At 41.2% G+C, this 19,741-nt stretch overlaps 1 protein-coding gene across 2 annotated transcripts in view; it reads left to right on the plus strand.

Moving 5' to 3' along the window:
* The first annotated feature begins 345 nt into the window (after positions 1-345).
* Positions 346-19,741, plus strand: part of LOC107189815 (probable phospholipid-transporting ATPase VD) — a 38,383-nt gene continuing 18,987 nt past the window's right edge. For both annotated transcript variants that reach the window (XM_015578481.1, XM_015578482.1), the window contains exons 1-5: positions 346-827; positions 11,531-11,873; positions 12,539-12,792; positions 14,501-14,680; positions 15,027-15,287. In XM_015578481.1, coding sequence (XP_015433967.1) covers positions 11,541-11,873; positions 12,539-12,792; positions 14,501-14,680; positions 15,027-15,287 — 1,028 coding nt within the window. In that variant the 5' untranslated portion in view covers positions 346-827; positions 11,531-11,540. The remainder of the gene's footprint in view (positions 828-11,530; positions 11,874-12,538; positions 12,793-14,500; positions 14,681-15,026; positions 15,288-19,741) is intronic.

Consider the following 19,741-nt stretch of genomic DNA (forward strand, 5'->3'; position numbering starts at 1 on the left):
TAATGTTGAAACATGGATTAACCTATAGATCACATGGCTATGAACTAAAAAAATATTCAATTCTGTATTTTAAGAGCACGCGTTTCATGCCGACGTGTTTATTTGTTCAATTTCATAAAAAACAGACCACGATTGCGATTAATTAATCATCAGCTACAATCGGACGATGACTTTCGAAAATCGTACAATCGCGCCGCCTAGGGACTTTACGTTCTCTCTGTTGGATCATCGAGCGTATTTAAAGGAGAACGTCGACGATAGATGGCGGTAGAGAGGGAACTGGCCACCGACGGTTGCGGTTGGTAGGTCGGCCGATACGAATTGTCAGTACGTGTACGGCGATAAGGTCATTCGGTTTGTTGCCGCCGTTTGCGGAAACGGTCCGATTTGAGAAGCGTGTAAGGAGCTCGCGCGGGCTGCTCGAAACGATTACACTTCGAACAGCCTGCAATCGATGCGATCGGAATTGTTTACGTGGAATATCGAGACGTGTCGAGGATAATATACGGCGGTAAAGGCAGTTTTCCGAGAGAAATTCATCGAGAGGTATTCGAACGACGAACAGTGCATTCCGTTATTTTCCCTGTCAAAAGAGAGACACGCGAAAGTACCGGTGATTTTTCCTGGTCCGTCGGTCGACCGCGCGCTCGACTGCTCTCGGTTTTTCACTGCGAGTGACTTTACGTAGAATTACCGTGGAGCAGACGAGAGCATGTGAGACGCTCTTGAGAGTTCGAAGACACCGTGGGGGATAGCTCTGCCACCCCTCGTGCCTCCTCGACCATTAACCAAGGCCACGTGGACCACGTCGGGAGCCTGGATAAAATGTGAGTTTTTATGGATTTTCTGAACGATACTATATTAACAACGCGTGTTTGATGATTTAAATACACTGTCGTAACGAATGGTAATAGCTGACCTTACATTGTTATCTAAAATTGTTAATAATCACCATTGGCGTAACTAGGATTTTTGTCTGAGGGGGGCCAAATCCCCTGATTTTCGCCCATAACGCTCCTTATTAGGCACATGTATGTATTTTATACCATGTACGTGGGTTGCACAAAATAAAGTTGCACATTTTACAATAATTATTTAAATATTAACACTAAAACTAAGAGTAGGAAAACGAACATAGTTCTTAAAAAAAAATGCGAAAAGAAATTGAAGATTTTACGAACTGACAAATGTTTTTTTACATATTTTAATAATTTCTGAACGGGGAGGGCCAGGCAGGCCCCCCCTGGCCCCTCCTAGTTACGCCAATGATAATCACGTTTAATGGTCACCTTTATTTGAATCCATGCAACGTTAGTTCTGATCTAAGAAGATACATGTTTCCCATTGTTTTAGACCCTTTTCTGTTTACCGTTCGTGTGATTCTTTTTACCATGTAATCAGTAGAGCTAATCTTTTTATGAATCTGATGGATTGTTCTTTTCTTAACAACTGAATATGTGCTATTGTTATTTCGGATAGAAAGAGAATGATAAAGTTAATAGCAGAAGGATACAGATGATTTAAACCGGCATATTTTTCGATCAAAGACGATACTCTAGCTGTGTAACGATAAATGACAAGAAACAGAGTTAACTCGCCCTGCCTATTGACGGGGTATTTTCAAACGATGAATTAACTCTTCTCTGTCTATTAAAAGGTTAAGAGGAAAGTGCAAATGGTTTCACTACGTAATGAAAATAATCTATTAATTTATTGTCTATCGAATAATTTTTCGTTACTTTTTCCAACCTACATTATAATGGAAATTAATGAATTTAATAATAAACTAACGAGTTGTTTGCACACTGGAATACTTTCGCTACTCGCAATAACTAAATACATATTCAATGAACAGGTTAAAAATTCCATTTTTGTGCTACCCTGGAAACATAAATAAATTCATCTAATTATAGCTACGTGAGTGAAGGCAGTTGAGTTTTAAGCGAACAAAATGAAACAGAAAAGAAGTCGTATGAACGAGAAAACATGGTGTAACGACTTTATACCTATCTAAGCAATAACTTAGTAGCTATTCTGTCGTCAAATGCTCCTGACATAACTTTTGTCTTGGAATACTCGAAACAATGTTTTAAAAAGTAATGTTTTTAACATTATCAAGTTTCACCGCTTTTTCTTTTGTGGGATTGATCAATTTAAATTCTGAATGGTTCATGTACAGGGTGGCGAGTCTAAACGGAAACACAAAAATCATTCAATCCAAGGGTGGTTACCGTTTTGTCAGCTGAGCTACTGTCTTCGTCCCAGAGATGGGCAAATTCATTATCTAGATAAAAAGTTTCGAATAACGAATAAAAGATGAAAAAAATATTTCGTCATTTTTACTTGATTGATCGTGCTAATTCCAATCTTTATCATAAAATAATATTTCTTCTTGAATGAGTAGACACTTTGCAAACAATTATTTAATCTCATGAACTGTTTAAAAGTCAAGATGACGATCTTAGATACTGCTTCTTCTCACTATGTATTCGAATAAAATTATGCCCATCGAAGTTCGTCCCTAGTTTCACTCGCGGAAGATAGAAACGGATTTACTCCGAATATTACCACTAGCTGGCGAACATGGAATTTGTTTACAGCACTCACAGTGTCGCGGAATTCGGACCGACAATGAGTTCCACGAGGAATAATTCTTTCCGTCGAACCCTCATGCGTTCACCCCCATTATTTACGTTCAAAAAAACTGTATACCAAAGTCTCTAGTCATTTTCCAAAACGTACGAGATCGTTGCGTCAACGTATGTATAAGTGCATTCACTTGATTATGACGAGAAAGTTTCATCTAAATGCGGAAGCTTGGAATTGCTATAGCGAAACGGTAACGAGAGAGTTGTGGAAATGGAAGAACGTTTAGAGTACGATTAACTCTTCTTTGGATTATCTTTAAAGTAAGCACGTTTTAATGTGTGTTGGTATAATTATTTGAAAATTTCTGCAACCCCCTACTGTTTGGAATGTTACAAAGGAAATTCGTTTGCACTTACTAGTTGCAGAAATAATGGTTCTAGAAAACTATCTTTTGAAAATCCGAATAAGGATTAACCCTTTCGATCGCATTGTTGCCATATGGCTACGTATTTTACATTATGAAATAAAATAATAGTCATGTACTTTTTCGTATCTGTATGTTATAGTTTCTTCTAGTCTTGTATAGATGGTACAGCACAAATTTGAATGTTTATTTAAAATCATATTGGTAAAATAAGATATTATTCGTCCTTTGGTGGAATTCAAGTGTTGAGCATTATTACAAATATAATAGATACATACAAAACTCTAATTTCTTTAAAATATTTCAAAACGGTTTATTGATCAAAGGTAAAAGAAATTGGGAATTATGTACTATAACATTGCACCAAGAATTATTATACATAACCGTGGTAAGTGTAAAAAAGTTGTCAAATGATAACGAATGAGAAACAGCATTAGACTGTTTCAGAATGTTAAAATATTGTTGTGAATAATTTATATGTTATGTAATCTACACAAACATACAACAAAATATTTCTTTGGTAATTTTGAAATAATTTGAAAAAAAACACTCGACCGACAAGAGAACACACGCGTCGATCGTCGAATGGTGTTGGTTGTTCGTTGAAGAAAGAACAAAATCGAGCAAAGGATCGCAGATCGATCGAATAGAAAGTGAGATGCTAGGTGGTCGTCGGCTAGGGATCGTTCTGCCGACGAATAAGAAGTGATCGACGCCCGAAACGAGTCGTCGAGCGGGTCGAAGGTTACTCGCTTCGGAATGGGTCGCGGTTTTTTGTCCTCTCCTCTTTTGAAACCGTGTATACCCGGTCGGTCTCGGTCTCCGACCGTGAAACCGGTTACGTTCGCTACGCGATTGAAGTCCTCGTAGGCCTGCCTCCTAGATCCGAAAGAGAGAAAGAAAAAAACGGAACTTCGAGAGCGAGGTCGTCCCTGTTCGTTATACAGAAGGCCATTCGAGAGGTTCTGCTCGTTAAATTGCATAAACTAACGAGCATCGCATCGAGTGGTGCTTCGACGAGCCAAGTTCACGCGGAGCATGCGATAGATCGTTCCCCGTTAAGCGCTTCGAACTTGAACTTTTTCTGTTGAGAAAATAGGGATTCGTACCGGCGTGAGTATCCGTGTGCGTATGGTTACGAAATCATGAATCGTGGGATCCTGTGGGAACTGTTGTTCTAGTCTTACTAATGACTACGTTTATAGTATTCTTGTGAAATTATAGTAGAACTGTGAAGACATTAGGGAATCGTGTTTATTCGTGGTGTATGTATACTGGAGTACGTAAAGATATAGGCGTATGAATTTTGTTCCAAGCATCTGCCAAATACTAAACTGTTAATTCATTTATTGTGACCCATAAAGACTTAATTAAGAGGTATAATTATCATTTTATTTTAATTTTTTCTTAGCTTCCCCATTATGCTCCCCTTCCTCTATGAATATTTATTAGAATAGGTATTCAAGGATAGCAACAGGTAATAGTTTCTTAGTGCTAAACAAGAAATTGTGAAAGGATTTTGTAAGATTCAGCCGTATTTACTGTAGGTTACTAACAAGCACACTACTATCTATTTTAATAAGCTAGTATCATAATTTAAATTTTAAGTGTCTATGTTTTTTGACAAATGGCAAGATAACGAATATTATTAAAACAACACTAGCTGTTGATTTCCTTAAACGTACTTAAACGTTGAATTTTTATGAAACATACCGCATTACTCATTGATATACATACTACCTAACAATGAAGATAAAGCGTGTCGATCCTTCTGCATGACTACGTTAGACCTCGCGTTGTACAAATGACTTCGTGAAAACTATGAAAATGGATATATTTAAAGCGAATTGTGAGAATTTTTTTCACCAAGAAACATTTATCGCAAATCCGTAAATGACTGGATTAGTCGCCGAGACAGATGCATACAAGTGGTGATAATTGTTTTGATAAAATTAATAGAGTTAATAGAAAACAGTTTATTCGTTTGATTTTTCCTAATTAAATGATAAATTCCGTGCACACCGATCTAATACTGCATGTACTTTTACATAAATATTGATGGAAAGAACTTTTTCAGAATAATTTCTTTTTTGAAAACTTTTTTACTAGAAAGTTTTTTTATGATTTGCCGTTACTTTGTTGCGATTCGTTCGATTGTACTAAGTTCTATAATCGATTTGTATTCAGCAGTAAACTGGGCATAAGCGGTCGCTAAAATGTCTGTAGTTTGAAACTAATCAACGAGTAGATAAAGACTAACCTCGTTATTGATGTTATGCCTCACGCGACATACCTATTCGTTGTTTATCACTCGTGGCTACGTAATAGTCACGTTCATCAGCCTTTCTTTTTGCCGATGCCGTTAATGTCTTCCTTCTTCAATTCTTTGGACAGAGAATATATTTGGGATCGTTGTAAGAAACGGAAAAATATGATTTAAGGAAACAGTCGGAATATAAACATAGAATGTTAAATCGTAATACTAAATTGTAACACGCCTGGTTACGTTCAATAATTATTTGTGTCAACGAGTATGCGAATCACTGTGTATAATTTATTCACATTGAACTTACAAGGGAACTTTGGTGCTCCGAACTCAGTAGAAGCATTAGGCAATTTTTCGTTTTCGTTAATATTCGGTTCTCCAGGATGAAACCACCCCTTAAAGTAAAATTTTGCGTTCAAAGTAAATACACTGGTGGGTCCCCGGCGACCCCGAGCGCATTAAGCGCAACGAAGCACACAAGGCACCCTTTTGTCCCACGCATTTGGGTCGGAACGGGGTAAAATGGAACAAGCTCCCCTGGTTACTTCTTACGAACGAGTTCTCCGATAGACTCGGTGCTCTTGACATTTTTAAGAGCAGTTCGACGCGGTATCGGTGTGTTTCGAGCCGATTCGCGGGGTAAGTTGGGCGCGCATTAGCTCTGGTGCAGAATAATTGCCCGCGATAATGGCTCTGTAACGGTCGCGCGATGAGTTCGCTCGGTCGAGCCATCACGATTAGTGCCGTCGATATTCGCAACGACCCAGTTCCATTCTTCGACGTTCGCTACCCTTGATATTGTCCGTTTACATTAGAACACGGGATTTACGTCTGTCCCGATGGCTGGTATCGATCACAGTCGGAATCCTCTGCTCGCTGCTTCACGCGTACACACGTGACCCCGCGCTCGCTTTTCGCGACCCTCAACCACCGATGGGCGCCGCGTAGGGGAGATCGGAGCAGGTTATAACACGGGGTAAGTTGTGACATAATTAAAATTTTCTGAACGACAAATTTGGCATACATTTCAATAGATACCAAATGGTCGATGGCCCTTCCCTACGTCATTTTTTCCACTAGTGGAAGCCGAGTTTGCTCGTGAGGGTACTTATCGCAATTGTATATTTACTGTAACAGTAAAATATTAATATCAGTAAAGTAGTGTTTCACTTTGACTCAAAGAAAACGGATAATATTTCTGTTCGTTGAATCCATTTTGATATCGTCAGCACGAGTCTGACTCGATGTTCTGAGGCAAGGGGTTAACCCCTCAAGCGGGTTCGACGTACACGCATACTTCAGTATAAAGTCATTCCTTGTGGCAGTTCGACGACCATACATACTCCGTGATTTTTTAATATTTATTTGTGATATATTAAATTGTTACATAAGATTATACAGATTAATGTATTAATAGTGAATGTATTAACTCACTACGAAACAATGAATTCATCTAAATTAATTACCGTCTGTGCCATTTCTTCAGTAAATACTTACCCCCTTAAACGGTTAAGTAGAAGTGAATAAGTGAACAAACTTTCATCAATTTTAGTGCAGCGTTTCGAATATTTAATAATAATAATGTTCATCAATCTCCAGTGTTAAGACGAATGGTAAAGTTGATTGAATACAAGATAAAACATAAAAGTAAAAAAAACCCTTTGCGACCGTTACATTCTTACGACACACGGTTTTCCTTTTCCATTTTCTTGTTCCCGGTTATTAGATCGGTTCATCATCGAAGTGCGCAGGGATATCGCTTCAGGAATACTCGGAGCATGTCTCTATCGGAACACAAGCGTTCCGTTGTTCTGTCGGATGATTTCCTCCTGACGCAATTTCGTCTAGCGAGGTGTGCTCCGTCGTCCGTCACCGTCCCAAAGTAAATACGATTACCTTAATCTCGCCCGGTGTCGTCCTTCGGCATCCGACAACGTTTGTTCAACAGATACTTTCGCTCTATCGGTGCCCAGTCACTCTGAACTCCACTCGTAGGAGTGTTTGTCGCCGTTTTTTTATTTCCACCTTGTCATCACATAATCGATGTACTACACGTCCTCCCTGAAAGCCGTTAGGCGACGACACGACGGCGATTCTCGGATCCTTTAATCCACATTGGCCTAATTAGCCCGACAACGTTGTTAGAGGCCACTCGGTCGTCCTATGAAAACACGCGTTAATCGACTGGTTGCCACGTTGTGTGTGTGTACATGTATAATTCAAACGGTAGTTCGGCCTGCTCGAACTTTTCGGTAAACCGTCGCGTTTCCACCGGCTAACGAAGCGGGTCGAAGATTGCAACGATGGCGAAACACGAGCTCTTTATCGTTTGACAAACTGACGCGTATGTAGCTAACGGCCGATAAGGGTATTTAAGTTTCTGTAGTATCTGCCCCCCCACCTGGTTAGTTTTCAACGTGTTCAGTACACGATATATGCGGGTGTCAGCACCGGGTGAGAAGCTTTCCTGTGAAATTCTTAGGCGAAAAGTGTCAGTTTTACCGTCTTGTTCCAGTTCTGCGATCTAAATGGCATATTCGAAACGTATTGCTTCGAGTATCGGAGATATACACGGTGTTAATTTTAACTCGAGCACCTAAATTATTTCTGCTACTATTGAATTTAACAAAAAATGACTAAATAAAATGTACATGGTTTCAAGGCGTGCATCTGATGGTGATAAAAAAAATCCTGTGAAGGTCATTTTAACGGGGTTTTCAAGGTCATCGTACTTTTTTTTTTGCATATTAACATGTATTTTTTATAACGCGATGTGGCACTTGACGTCAAGATGAGTTCAATGTTCTATACACCGTGACCTTGAAGTGACCTTGAAGTGATCTTGAAGACGAAGAAATCAGCTTCAGTTTGAAGAATGCAGAAATAAATTGTAAACGTAATAAGAAGTAAAAGACTAATAATTAGGTGAATAATAAGGAAATAATTTAGGTGCTCGAATTAAAATTAACACCCTCTATACTATTGAATCGCACAAACAGCCAGAAATGTCTACGAAATCTATGGGAGAGAGGGAAAATGTGTTTTCGAAATTTCAATCGGTAGATTTTGGTTTGGATGATGCATCAGGTTCTTCGTACCTAGAGGCTGTAGATAAAGATGAATTTATAGAGGTCAATTACCATAAATTGACGAAGCGCCTTTATAAAATTCGTGATGGAGTAAATGTATTCCGAACCCGTGTTGTTGCTACACTTTATCGCACCAAATACGAAAAAAGGAAAAAACACTTCCTTATTGCGTGAAATTTACATTGACGTTTAACCAATCCAATGCGTCACTTTTATTTCTCTTCTATGCCACTATAGGGAATTTTCCCATTTAAATGATTATACATATAAGAATAGGTCCATCAAAGAAGGACTTAACGTGGGCGTTGAGAGCTAGTTCCGCGAGACAATGAGTCGCCCTAAAGGCCCATTTACACGTTCAAATAATGTGTGCATTACAGGTTCAGTCTACCTTGCACAGGTATTTTATACACATATAAAGAATAAACCAGCAGTTATGTATGAATAATTATGTAATTATTATTATGCACGGTCAGATTATGATCAGTTCACTGAATTTAGACTATATTTCTCCCATTGGATTATAAAAAAGAAAACTTAATTGAATGTACTGTATGTGATAATTCTAACAATTGGGACAACCGCTTAATCGGGCCAAAGGACACTAGTCCCGAAGTAACTCCAGATAATCGGAATCCATTGTAACAAGCAAAGTAATGGTAATTACTTGCCAGAAAAAGTAATGGTAATTATTTGCCAGGGGCATTAGCTGCCATTTAAGCGCAAGGATTTGCTTGCGCAAACATGGAACAATACGTCAGTTCGCGCAGATTTCTTGAACCGTGTAAACGGGCCCTATCGGTTCGAGTTCGAATGTTTTCGCGAACGGATTCGTCAGTTTGTTTGCCTCTGGTGTAACTCGGTCTCGTTGCCGGACCCTATTGGATTATTCGGCGTAAGGTGATTAGCGTTTGGCATTATTGCGTGAAATTTCCGGAAGCACCGCCGACGCGTTTAATCCATTCCGTTCCCGCGGCGTCCTCCATTGGATCCTGAAAAAACCTTTCTCCGCCCACCGTTCTCTCTCGCTCTTTCTGCAATCTTATTAATAGCGTATCTGTGTCGGGCAAGTGCAAGTGCACCCACGATCCAAGGAGTGCTCCGCGGTGCTGGATATGCATTACGGTTACTTCCTGTATATCGGTCTGATGCGTTTGCAGAACGGAGTGGCTTTTCCTAGGTTAGCGGACACCCCCCCCCCCCCCGAAAATAGACCGCGAGGAATCGATTTTTCAGGGGGTACTTCGATGGGTTGTTTGTTGCAAAGGAGCAACCCTGCGCGAAGGGAGCACTGACACTTCGCATTTCGATTATTTACGCTTCTCTCGGTCCACGGTAGGGATGGTCGATTTCGATTTGATTCTTCGGAAGATCGATTCCCCTGGGTAACACGTCATTGCCATGCATAATATATACACTGTCGGCCAAAAGTCTGGGATCAGAGTTCATGATTGATGGAACAGTAACTCATTCTTCTGTTACGATAAAATGAAAGTTATCAACGTATCTTCGTTAATTGTGTGTAGAATAATATTTTTCTCTTTCATTAATTGTCAGACCTGGTACTTTTGGCCGTTAGTCTATGTGTTATTCGTGGCAGTAACGTGTTATCTAAGGGAATCGATCTTCCGAAGAATGGAATCGGAATCGAACATCTCTGGTCTACGGGCTCTCGCCTTGGTTTCTCTTCCAGACGAGACGTTGTTTTCCACGCAGACGAGAGACTCCTCTCGTATCGATTGTCCGACACGCGGTTCGCCGGAAAAAAATACACAAGAGAAACAGAACCGTCGGGACAGCTGCTTTCGTGTTCGCTGAGGTAGGTATCGTTTTGCGCGGATTGAACTCGTTTTTACACCGTGTAATCGTTTTATTTACCGCGTGGAAAATCTGTCGATTCGATACACGATAACTCGTTCTTGTTTCGCGTGGCTCGACTTTGAACTTCGTTTCCAGTGCCCGAACCTGCCTGCGATCAAGGTTTCTCCGGAGGAAATCGGTTAAAATAGCATCGACGGATTATGATACTCCGAACCACAGAACTACGAACAGTTTACGAGTGTGGTATTATTATTCCGCACTGTCTGTATCTCTTTGTCGACAGTAATACGACGAAATTTCATTCAGCTGTGCTTCTTTATTGACTTTTTAGGGAGGGCAGTCAGGGCTTTAGACGGAAGAGAGAACAGCTTTTTGCTCGATTTGCAACTTCATTCATCACGTTGGCAGTGTAGCGATGTCTGTTTATTACGAAAAACATGAATGAAAGAGATATTGAATGTCGGGGTAGAAGGAACCGTATGTTAATGTAAAGAACAAGATCGATCTGTTGCTTTTGACCAAACGTATACATTCGTACACACTAAACACTAAACGAACAAAATTAGTAATGTATTGCGCGTAAAGCATGTTACCGTTGATAGTGAAATAAATTGAATGAAATAATCATGTCTATTTCAGTACAATATAATTTGATAACATATTTGCCATTTACACAGTAAACACCTTCAAACATCCTTGATCGCTATTGTCGACTTTGCCCACTTTCCGCTGTTTTCCCGATTTTCTAAATTCTAAATCATCTGCGCCCTGTTTCAGCCTTCTTCGACCATCTTCCGTGTTATCTTGACCATTTTCCTGAATTTTCTCAACAATCATTCTCACTGTTCTTGACCATCTTCTCCGACCGTCTTGTCTATTTTCCTCGATTTTCTTAACCATCAACCTCAATGTTCCTAACCATCTTCCTCAATGTTCTTCATCATCTCCCTCGATTTCCTTGCCCACCCTTGTCAGTGATCTTGAGTATCGTCCCCGATTTTTTGGACTATCTTTCTCAATTTTCTCAACCACCTTCCTCGATTTTCTCGACCAATTTCCTCAATTTTCCCGATCATCTTCCTCGATGTTCTTGACCATTCTCATCAGTGTTCTCTACCATCTTTTTCTATTTTCCCGATTTCCTCGCCCAATTCCAACTCCACTGACCTCCTTCGTCCACTTTCTCCGACCTGTATAACCACCCCAAATTCCTCAACCATCTTCATAACTTCCTCCAACCACATACAACCACCGTCCCTAACCTTCCCAGTCATCATCCGTGACCACATAACTCCGTTCTTACACCTTGGTTAACTCACATTGGATCCTGTTGGTCCGCAGATGTGCCAGCATGTCCGAAGCCGGGGCGCAGGAAGCAGTGAGCGGGGAGATCGAGCGGCAGGCGTCTGTTTACGTGTTCCCGGGATTGGTTCGTCCGCCTTATCCGACGGCCGTTTTGACGACTCCGTTACAGCCTCCACCCACTGCCCCCGTCACCGACATTTCGACGGTCATCGGGACCACCGTCGTCCCTACGGTTCCCGGCGCGTTTGCGAGAGGCGACAGCAACGACGAGGAGGCAGCGTCACGTGCCAGGAGACGACCACCGTTTCCACGGACCCACGCGCGCTCTGCCAGTCATGGAGGTGTTCTGGCGGAGAGTCTGGCGAATACGGGATTGCAGGTAGTGATGGGTGACCGAGCTGAGCTGTTCGAGCTTGCTCGAACGAAATGATACTTCGAGCTTGTTCGAGCTACTCGAACGAGCTCCGGTGACAGATTTATGATCTCAGGGGAGACCCGAGGCTCTTGCACTCGAAGCCTCGGCGCGTAGAGATATCTGGCTACCGGAAACTCACCCTCGGGTTACAATGTAACACACGGAATGAATCACCCATGAATAAAAATTTGAACTTTTACTCCTTTCAGTGTACTTTCTTGAAAATGTTATGAATAAATGTAGGAGATTCTCTTGATGAAAATAAGTCGAAATCCGACTTATTAAATATAGTCCGATTTATGTCGGGTTTGGACTTATTTTCATTAAGAGAATCTCTTCCATTTATTCATAACATTTTTAAGAAAATACACTGAAAGGAGTAAAAGTTTAAATTTTTATTCATGGGTGATTCAATACGTGTGTTGCATTGTAATCCGAGGGTCGATTGCCGGCAGCCAGATAACATCTCTATGCGCCGAGGCTTTGAGCTTCGAGTGCCAGAGCCGTAGTCTCCCCTGAGATCATAAATGTGTCGCCCGAGCTCGTTCGAGTAGCTCGAACGAGCTTCGTGATTTTCCCCTACTACTCGAACACGTTCGAACAGTTCGGTTACCCATCACTAATTGCAGGGGAACACGGGATCGTATCTCGGCCCCCTTTCAGCGGTCGGGGGCGCGAGACCCTCGGCGCTGAAGAAGCCTGGACATCAAAGGGCGTTCAGCCAAGGCCAGGTGGTCGACGTTCAAGGGCACTCGGTGACTGGACACAGTCGGGTCGGATCCCGAACGGACTTTATACTACCGCCTGGCCACAGGGAGGAGCCCAGGCCACCCACCGCTGGAAAGACACCCTCCTTTCGAGGTCACTCGCGACAGGCTTCCAGGTAGGATCACCTTTGCTTGAATATAGAATTACGATGGTTCTTCGTAACAGGTTACTAGGAAACAGACTATCATCTTCAAAAAGTTTCAGGAATTTATTTATGAAATGAAAAATACTGTCTTTCCTTGACTAGATTGGTTACACTTTTTACATTTCATTTTAAAGGAAGGCACTTCCTTCTTGCAAATTACGTAAAGAAATATCAGTTGACCTTGAGATGACCTTCAGTTTTGTTACATGGTGAACATAATGTTGAGAAACCAAAAGAAACGCATCTAACTAAAAAGTTGTTATGAGATTCAGAGGTTTTAAAAAAGTAGGTGCACAATCGGTTCGGGAAACTGAAGGACTGTAATAGTATTGCAAGAATGAAAGCGTTACTGGGTCAAAGAGCACTCGAAAGCTGAAGATAGGTCAAGTAAACTGATACATCTACAGTAAAACGAATGAAACCACATTCGAAAATTCAGAACATTTCGTCAGACATACGATTCTCGATAAAAAGTCGACGTAAATAAGACTCTGTAATCGATCCTCGAAAAAATTCTACACATAATGTGAAATCTCGACTCTGTAATACACGCGAAGCTGTAATCGCGGAGCTTTAAAAAACAAGAACGTTTTTTACTGCGGGAAGAGAGTCCGACTAGCCTGCATACTTACTCTTTTCGTCATCGTCGTGTTTGTTTGCTACCAATAGAGGCGTGGTTAGTTCGATCGTTTTTTAAAAGTGCGTGTTCAGCTTCGAATAATCTCGTTAATAACATCCAACGTCGAAACGCGTACTCGTGGACGTATATCGACCGACGTAACCCAAGTTTGGGTTCAACGCACGAAAGTAGGTTGTGTCGTTGGTAAAAGTTTCCTACGACTCACGAAAATATCGGGAATCTGATTACTTTGCGCATGTTTGTGCCTATCAGATCATAAGCGAAATCATTTTTTTCCCGCTCTTACTGGTAGCGCGCCTTTTTTCTCGAATAGTACAGAATGTTTCCAAAATGGTGGTTTTCCAAAAACAAGGGAAGGCACGGAAGTGTCCCCCTCCGATTTTGATGAAAGTTCGTATGTCAAAAATAATACGTATTTTTTTTATCGGCTGACGCGGGACTTTAAGGGGTAAAACCACCCCTCGAAGTTTCGATCCGAAAGTACTATTTCGAAAACCAGAGGAGATACATGAAAACTTCTAATGGACGAGGTTTGCGGTTTTTTATATAGAATAATAACAAAAGAATTTCGGATCGAAACTTCGAGGGGTGGTTTCACCTCTTAAAGTCGCGTCTCAGCCGATAAAAAAAATACGTATACCTTATTTTTGACTGCTTAACAAACGTACGAAGTTTCATCGAAATCGGAGGGGCACATTTCCGTGCCTTCCCTTGTAAGTAGAAACAGAATGCAGTGAACAGACGTGTTAATGAAATCCTATTCAATTTCACGCGTATCTAGCTAATATTCAAATTTGATTTTCTCGAAAACGAAGCATCGTACAAAAAAATATTATTCTACATTTTCGACTTACTTTCGTATGTAGACTCGTGTAATTGTACCACCATTTCGGAAACACTTTGTATATCCTCGGTTGGGGGTAGGAGAAAAAAAATGTCTGAATTAACGGTTCGATGCGAGATAAGTCTTCTGATCGCATCGAGAAACTAAGAGAAAGGAAGTGGACCGTAGACACGCTGGGTTTGAATTGTTCGCAGATCGGAGTCGATATACACGATAAGACGTAGCGCGGAACCGCCTTGGTGGAGGAGACTTTGGGCTCGATGCTTCGGCCCATTGCCGGAGGAACCTCGTCTGAGGACCATAGTGCCGAACCACTTGGTGCCGCCGAAAACTCCGCCGAGTCAGCATCCAAATGGGAGAAGGGTGAACAATAGGTAAACTGTCTGTTAACGATGGACTTTCGAACTCGTGTACGGGTGGTCGCTGATCAACACGTTGAATGCCACATGTTTTTATCCTTGAGATTGTTTCGGTCTATCATATTAAGAATCTAAATATTTACGCGTAGTCTTAAACACGTATTACTTTCATTATTACTCTACCAGTAATAACATTTATGAAATGTGAAGTGTTTCTGTTTAGAAATTTAATGTTTGTTTGTGCAATTTAACGGTATCGTTTATCGGTGACCACCATGGCTGTCGGCGTGTTAAACCTTCATGCATTCTGCATTCATCCGGAATTTATTCTAAATCCAAATCTGGTTTCTCTGTTTTTCAGAGTACGCACAACGAAGTACACGATGCTGAGCTTCCTACCTCGCAACCTTCTCGAGCAGTTTCACCGTGTGGCCAATCTGTATTTTATATTTATCGTTCTACTTAATTGGGTGCCAGCCATAAACGCCTTCGGCAAGGAGGTTGCCATGATACCCGTGATCTTCGTGCTGGGCGTGACGGCCCTGAAAGATTACTTCGAGGACCGGCGAAGACTCGCCAGCGATCGCCGCGTCAATAATTCCACCTGTCGCGTCTACGTCGGGTGAGTAGAGTAACCGTAGACCCGTAATAGTCGTTAAGTACCGCCGTTTTTCGAAGGTGGAGCGAACCGAATCGGATCGCTAACCCTCGCGGATGCACGCGAGCGAACCTGCTTCCGTGCAACTGGTTAATATCGTGGCTTGTTCACGGCCCGTAAAAGTTTCGGAAATCGTACAGAACGGAGATAAATTCCGTGTATTACCATAGATCGTACGATCAAAACTGCTGCTTCTAGTTTTAGTTTCAAGCAGAGACTTTTACCGAAACGTAAAATACCTGTATTATACCGGTATTTTCGGTTGTACCTTCGCCCTATACAACCCTATATAAGCCCTACCCTTATAGAAACCGAAAAAATACCGGTATTTATTTTAGTTTTCGGTAATATATCGGTTTCGGTATAGCTTTGATGGTATAATACCGGTATGAAAATCATTCAAGTCACGATACAGCGGATTTTAATAATGGTAAATTAGGTGGAACCATAGACAGTTGACCTCATTGCGTACCTGGTCCAGGTGGGTAGGGTCTTCGGGCCTAGAGCTGTTTTCAGCGTTGCTGAAATATTCAGAGCTGGTCTGAAAGAAAAATTTATTTAGAACGGATCTGCACAGCGCTGGACGATGTGAAGTCGCCTATTGCCACAATTTCCCTAACAAGGGAATTTGGGTTCCCAGAAAATTCCAATTTTTCTTAAACTTGGTTTTAAACTTAAATTTTTCTTAAACTAGGTTTGTAGGGAACATTAATACAAGCATCGGGAAATTGTTTCTTTTCGTAAATATTCGGTACTTCAGAATGATACCGCTATGTAAAGATTAATGTGCGTTTTCCTATTTTTCTGTATATCTTGAAAACTATAGTAGATACTAAAAAACTATTAGAATGTAAATTTAATGGTTTTTTATGTCGTATAAAAATGTGTAATGAAATAGGAAAAAACATATTAACCCTTAAGGGGTGGTTTTATCCGCAAGAACCGAATATAATCAAAAATGAAAAACTGAAGTCCCCTAGTCTAAACTCGGAATATCCGGGGTATCGAAGTTTCCTTGTTAGTGGTCTCCAGATGTAAACGTTTTTTGATGGCGCAGTTGGGTCCACTGTTACATATTACTATTCGTTGCCTCCATGTTTACGTTGGACGTTTGCCTTTCGACCTTCAGCCACCGTGGCATACATACTTATTCGGCCATCGACAAAGTTGCCGCAGTTTGGAACCGTTCATTCGAAAATATTATAATTCCACTGAAATTCAATGCCTTCCTTCTCCGATTTATACAATCGAGAAACCGTTCAGAAAATATAAGCATCATGGTCTCCATGCATCGATGACAAAATATTTGGCCATATGTGTTCTAATTTCAATGGACCCGATTCTCTTTGACCGAACTAACGACGAAGCTTTTCGAGGAAATATTTATCGAACGTGCGTAGCGACGAAGTCGACATAGCCACCTTCTGAAAGGGCTTTGGATTGTTCAGAAATTTTTTCAGAACATTCGGAAGACGTAAGAAACGGACATTCCTAGACCGTCCGAAATTTAAGTCTTGAGAATATTTGTGGGACTTTCGGGACGGACGTTTCTAGACCATCCGTAATTTCAGTTTTACGGACATCCTAGGAGCGAGGATAACTATTGTAGAACGACATTACGATATAGCACCACTAAACCACAGGACGGTCAGGAATAATTTTACCCCGAGGGATCATTTTAGACACCTTTCCCCTACTTGAATTATGTAATTTCAAAATATCACAATCCAAACGGAAACTCGCAAGACTGCCCAGTAGCTTTCCTGTTTGCTTCAAATTTCAAAGACTCGATCACGGTCGTTTCAAGATCCGACGTCACGGGTCGCATTTAAAGTTCTATCCCCGTAATGTTTTCATCGAAAGCGATGGGAGGATTTCTCGGAAGGGTAACCCGGTCTTTTCAGACGGTCAAAGACAACGTCTCGCGTTTTACGCGATCCTATTTTCGGTGGCGACCGTTTCGAGAATTCCATCGACGTTCCTTTGATCCGTGGAATTCGATGGATCGGCTTCGATCGCCACAGTCCCGCGGACATGTACGATGTAGGTCGAGTACGCGCGCGCGCTCTCACGCCCGATCGAACGTAGAAAAGAAAGTGTTCTCTCTTTATCCATTCGTGGAGACTGTCCGCCTGTTGTTGTTCATGCCTGGAACTTTAATTTCGCTGCCATTTTCGTGTCAGCCGCGCACGGTTATGCCAGATATTTTTTTATCGCTAAACATACCGCCAATTTATGTATAGACACCTGTTTCTTCGGAACCGGTCAAATCACCGGTATTTAAATAAAAGTTACGTTTTTTTCCAACTGAGCGCAGGTAATAAACAATTTAGTACAGGCAATAATATACAAAATAATGACTTCCAATTAACCTTAAATGATAATATAGCAATTTTCGACCAGAGTCATGTTACAATCATTACCTGCCATGCTTCCGATTAAAAAATGTCTCCCATTCCACAATTGCACCAATTGCTGTATCATGTGAAAAAACAAAAAACATCACATATCATCTTTTTTACGTTATTCAAATCTACTATCCTTATTACGTGAATTCGTATTAGGAATCGCAGAATTTCGGTGTCGATAACAATCGTAACGGAGATTTATGACCTCCGTTGACTACCATAGTCTCACCGTGAGTTCGCTCGCAAACACTAAATATGCGGTGTATCGGTAACCAGATTGCCACTGTTTGTACAACTGGGTATTTGTTTCGAAGTGCTTAAGTTTAATCTCTTGCATTCGTTGCTTGTCTCTGTTATCACAAGTCGCTTTGAATAAATAGAAGAATTAAAATTGCGTTAACACCTTATCAGAATCGTAGTGGATTTCTTGTTGGTACACCTACTGTAATTAACACCAATCGATATTATTGATATTGTAGGAAAACAAATGGCAAATTACATATCGTTTGGTGTACACAAGTTTCCTTGTACGTATGAGGGTTAATTCCTTCAAGGGCTTAGTTGTTGAACGCTTCCAACACTTTGTCCATTTCTGTTTGTATCTGATCGTTCGAGTGTGAAAAGTCGGTGAAGGGGCACGAAGAAGGCTGAAACTTTAATTCAATCTCAACCTTCGAAGTTGTTCCAATAGACGCGTATTTGTTTGTTCGAGTCTCGCGTTTCGAGGTCTAGGACGTACTCGAGCACAAAACCGGATATACGTGATCTCTCAAAGTCCCAGACAGGCGGGGGTAACACAGATTTTCCAAACACCGAGTCCTCGAGAATTACCAGAATCCCCTGGGAGGGGGGGTGGGAGGGAGGTATCCTGTGGAAAGGCCACCAAAACATCTCTTAAAGTTAAAAATATCACCCACAATGGACGTTTCGAAGCCGTCGTAAAACGAAATTCTTCCATCAGCCATTGATTTCGCGTGTTGGTTTGTTTTGTATGTTTTATGGTACATACATACAGTACCGAACAAATGAATTCAGACAAAGACATTTTTCGTTCCATTTGTTGTTATCGTGATTTTATTGAAGTTCTGCCCTGTGGAGTGTTTACGATTATTCCGACGCAAGCTTTCATAAAAGACTTCGGACGTTTCATTCACAAGCATAAATTGTAATCTGAAACAAGAACTTCACGAGAACATTATAATTATACCATTATATATTTATAATTATAGATTATAAGTATACCATAGACGGCTCAAATCGAGCGCAATCATCCATAGTCTCGCGATGTGCGAACATCCCCAAATATACGGTATATTCGACAAAATAAACAATTTGTTTGAGGAGGACATTTGGTAAATATATCGAGTATGGGCGACCTAAGAAAACAATTACACAAGACAGACGTTGATTGTTTAATGTAACGTCGGTAGTATCCTTAAGTCAAATACTACAGGAAATGATTCTTGTTCGAAAACATTAATCCGTTACCGTACATGCACAGTTCTCGGTACGATCGGAAAGGAGGATACAGTTTTGACACAGATTTCATCAGGATCCGTAGGGAGATCCGCGGCGCTGGATACCGCGCGCACTCGAACCAGAACGGGTCGAGCGATCGTGTCACCGATAAGCGTCGTCGATTCGATTGTTAAGCGACTGGCCGGCGATCGAGATCGTTTCGAACGCACACGACTCGACGACGACCTCGATATCGACGGAACGCGCCTCGATCTATTCTCTCGCGATCGCCAGAACACAACCGAGCGTTGTGGCACAGACATCGAAACGGATTTGGATTTTTGGGTCACCAGGAATTCCTCGGAACAACCAAGAATTTCAGCCACGTTGCGGTATGTACCATCCGCAATTCGGTTGACAGTTACTCGAGGCAAGAATGTTTCATTGTTCGCAAATGAAAGTCTACAGGGTGTAACAAAAATGTTGGAGGACCCGGAAATGGGAGGCTCTTGAGGTGATCTAAAACAAGTTTTTCCTTAGCAGAAATGTTAT

This window comes from Dufourea novaeangliae, unplaced genomic scaffold, assembly GCF_001272555.1.
Source record: "Dufourea novaeangliae isolate 0120121106 unplaced genomic scaffold, ASM127255v1 scaffold173, whole genome shotgun sequence".
In the NCBI taxonomy this organism is placed as follows: Eukaryota; Metazoa; Arthropoda; class Insecta; order Hymenoptera; family Halictidae; genus Dufourea; species Dufourea novaeangliae.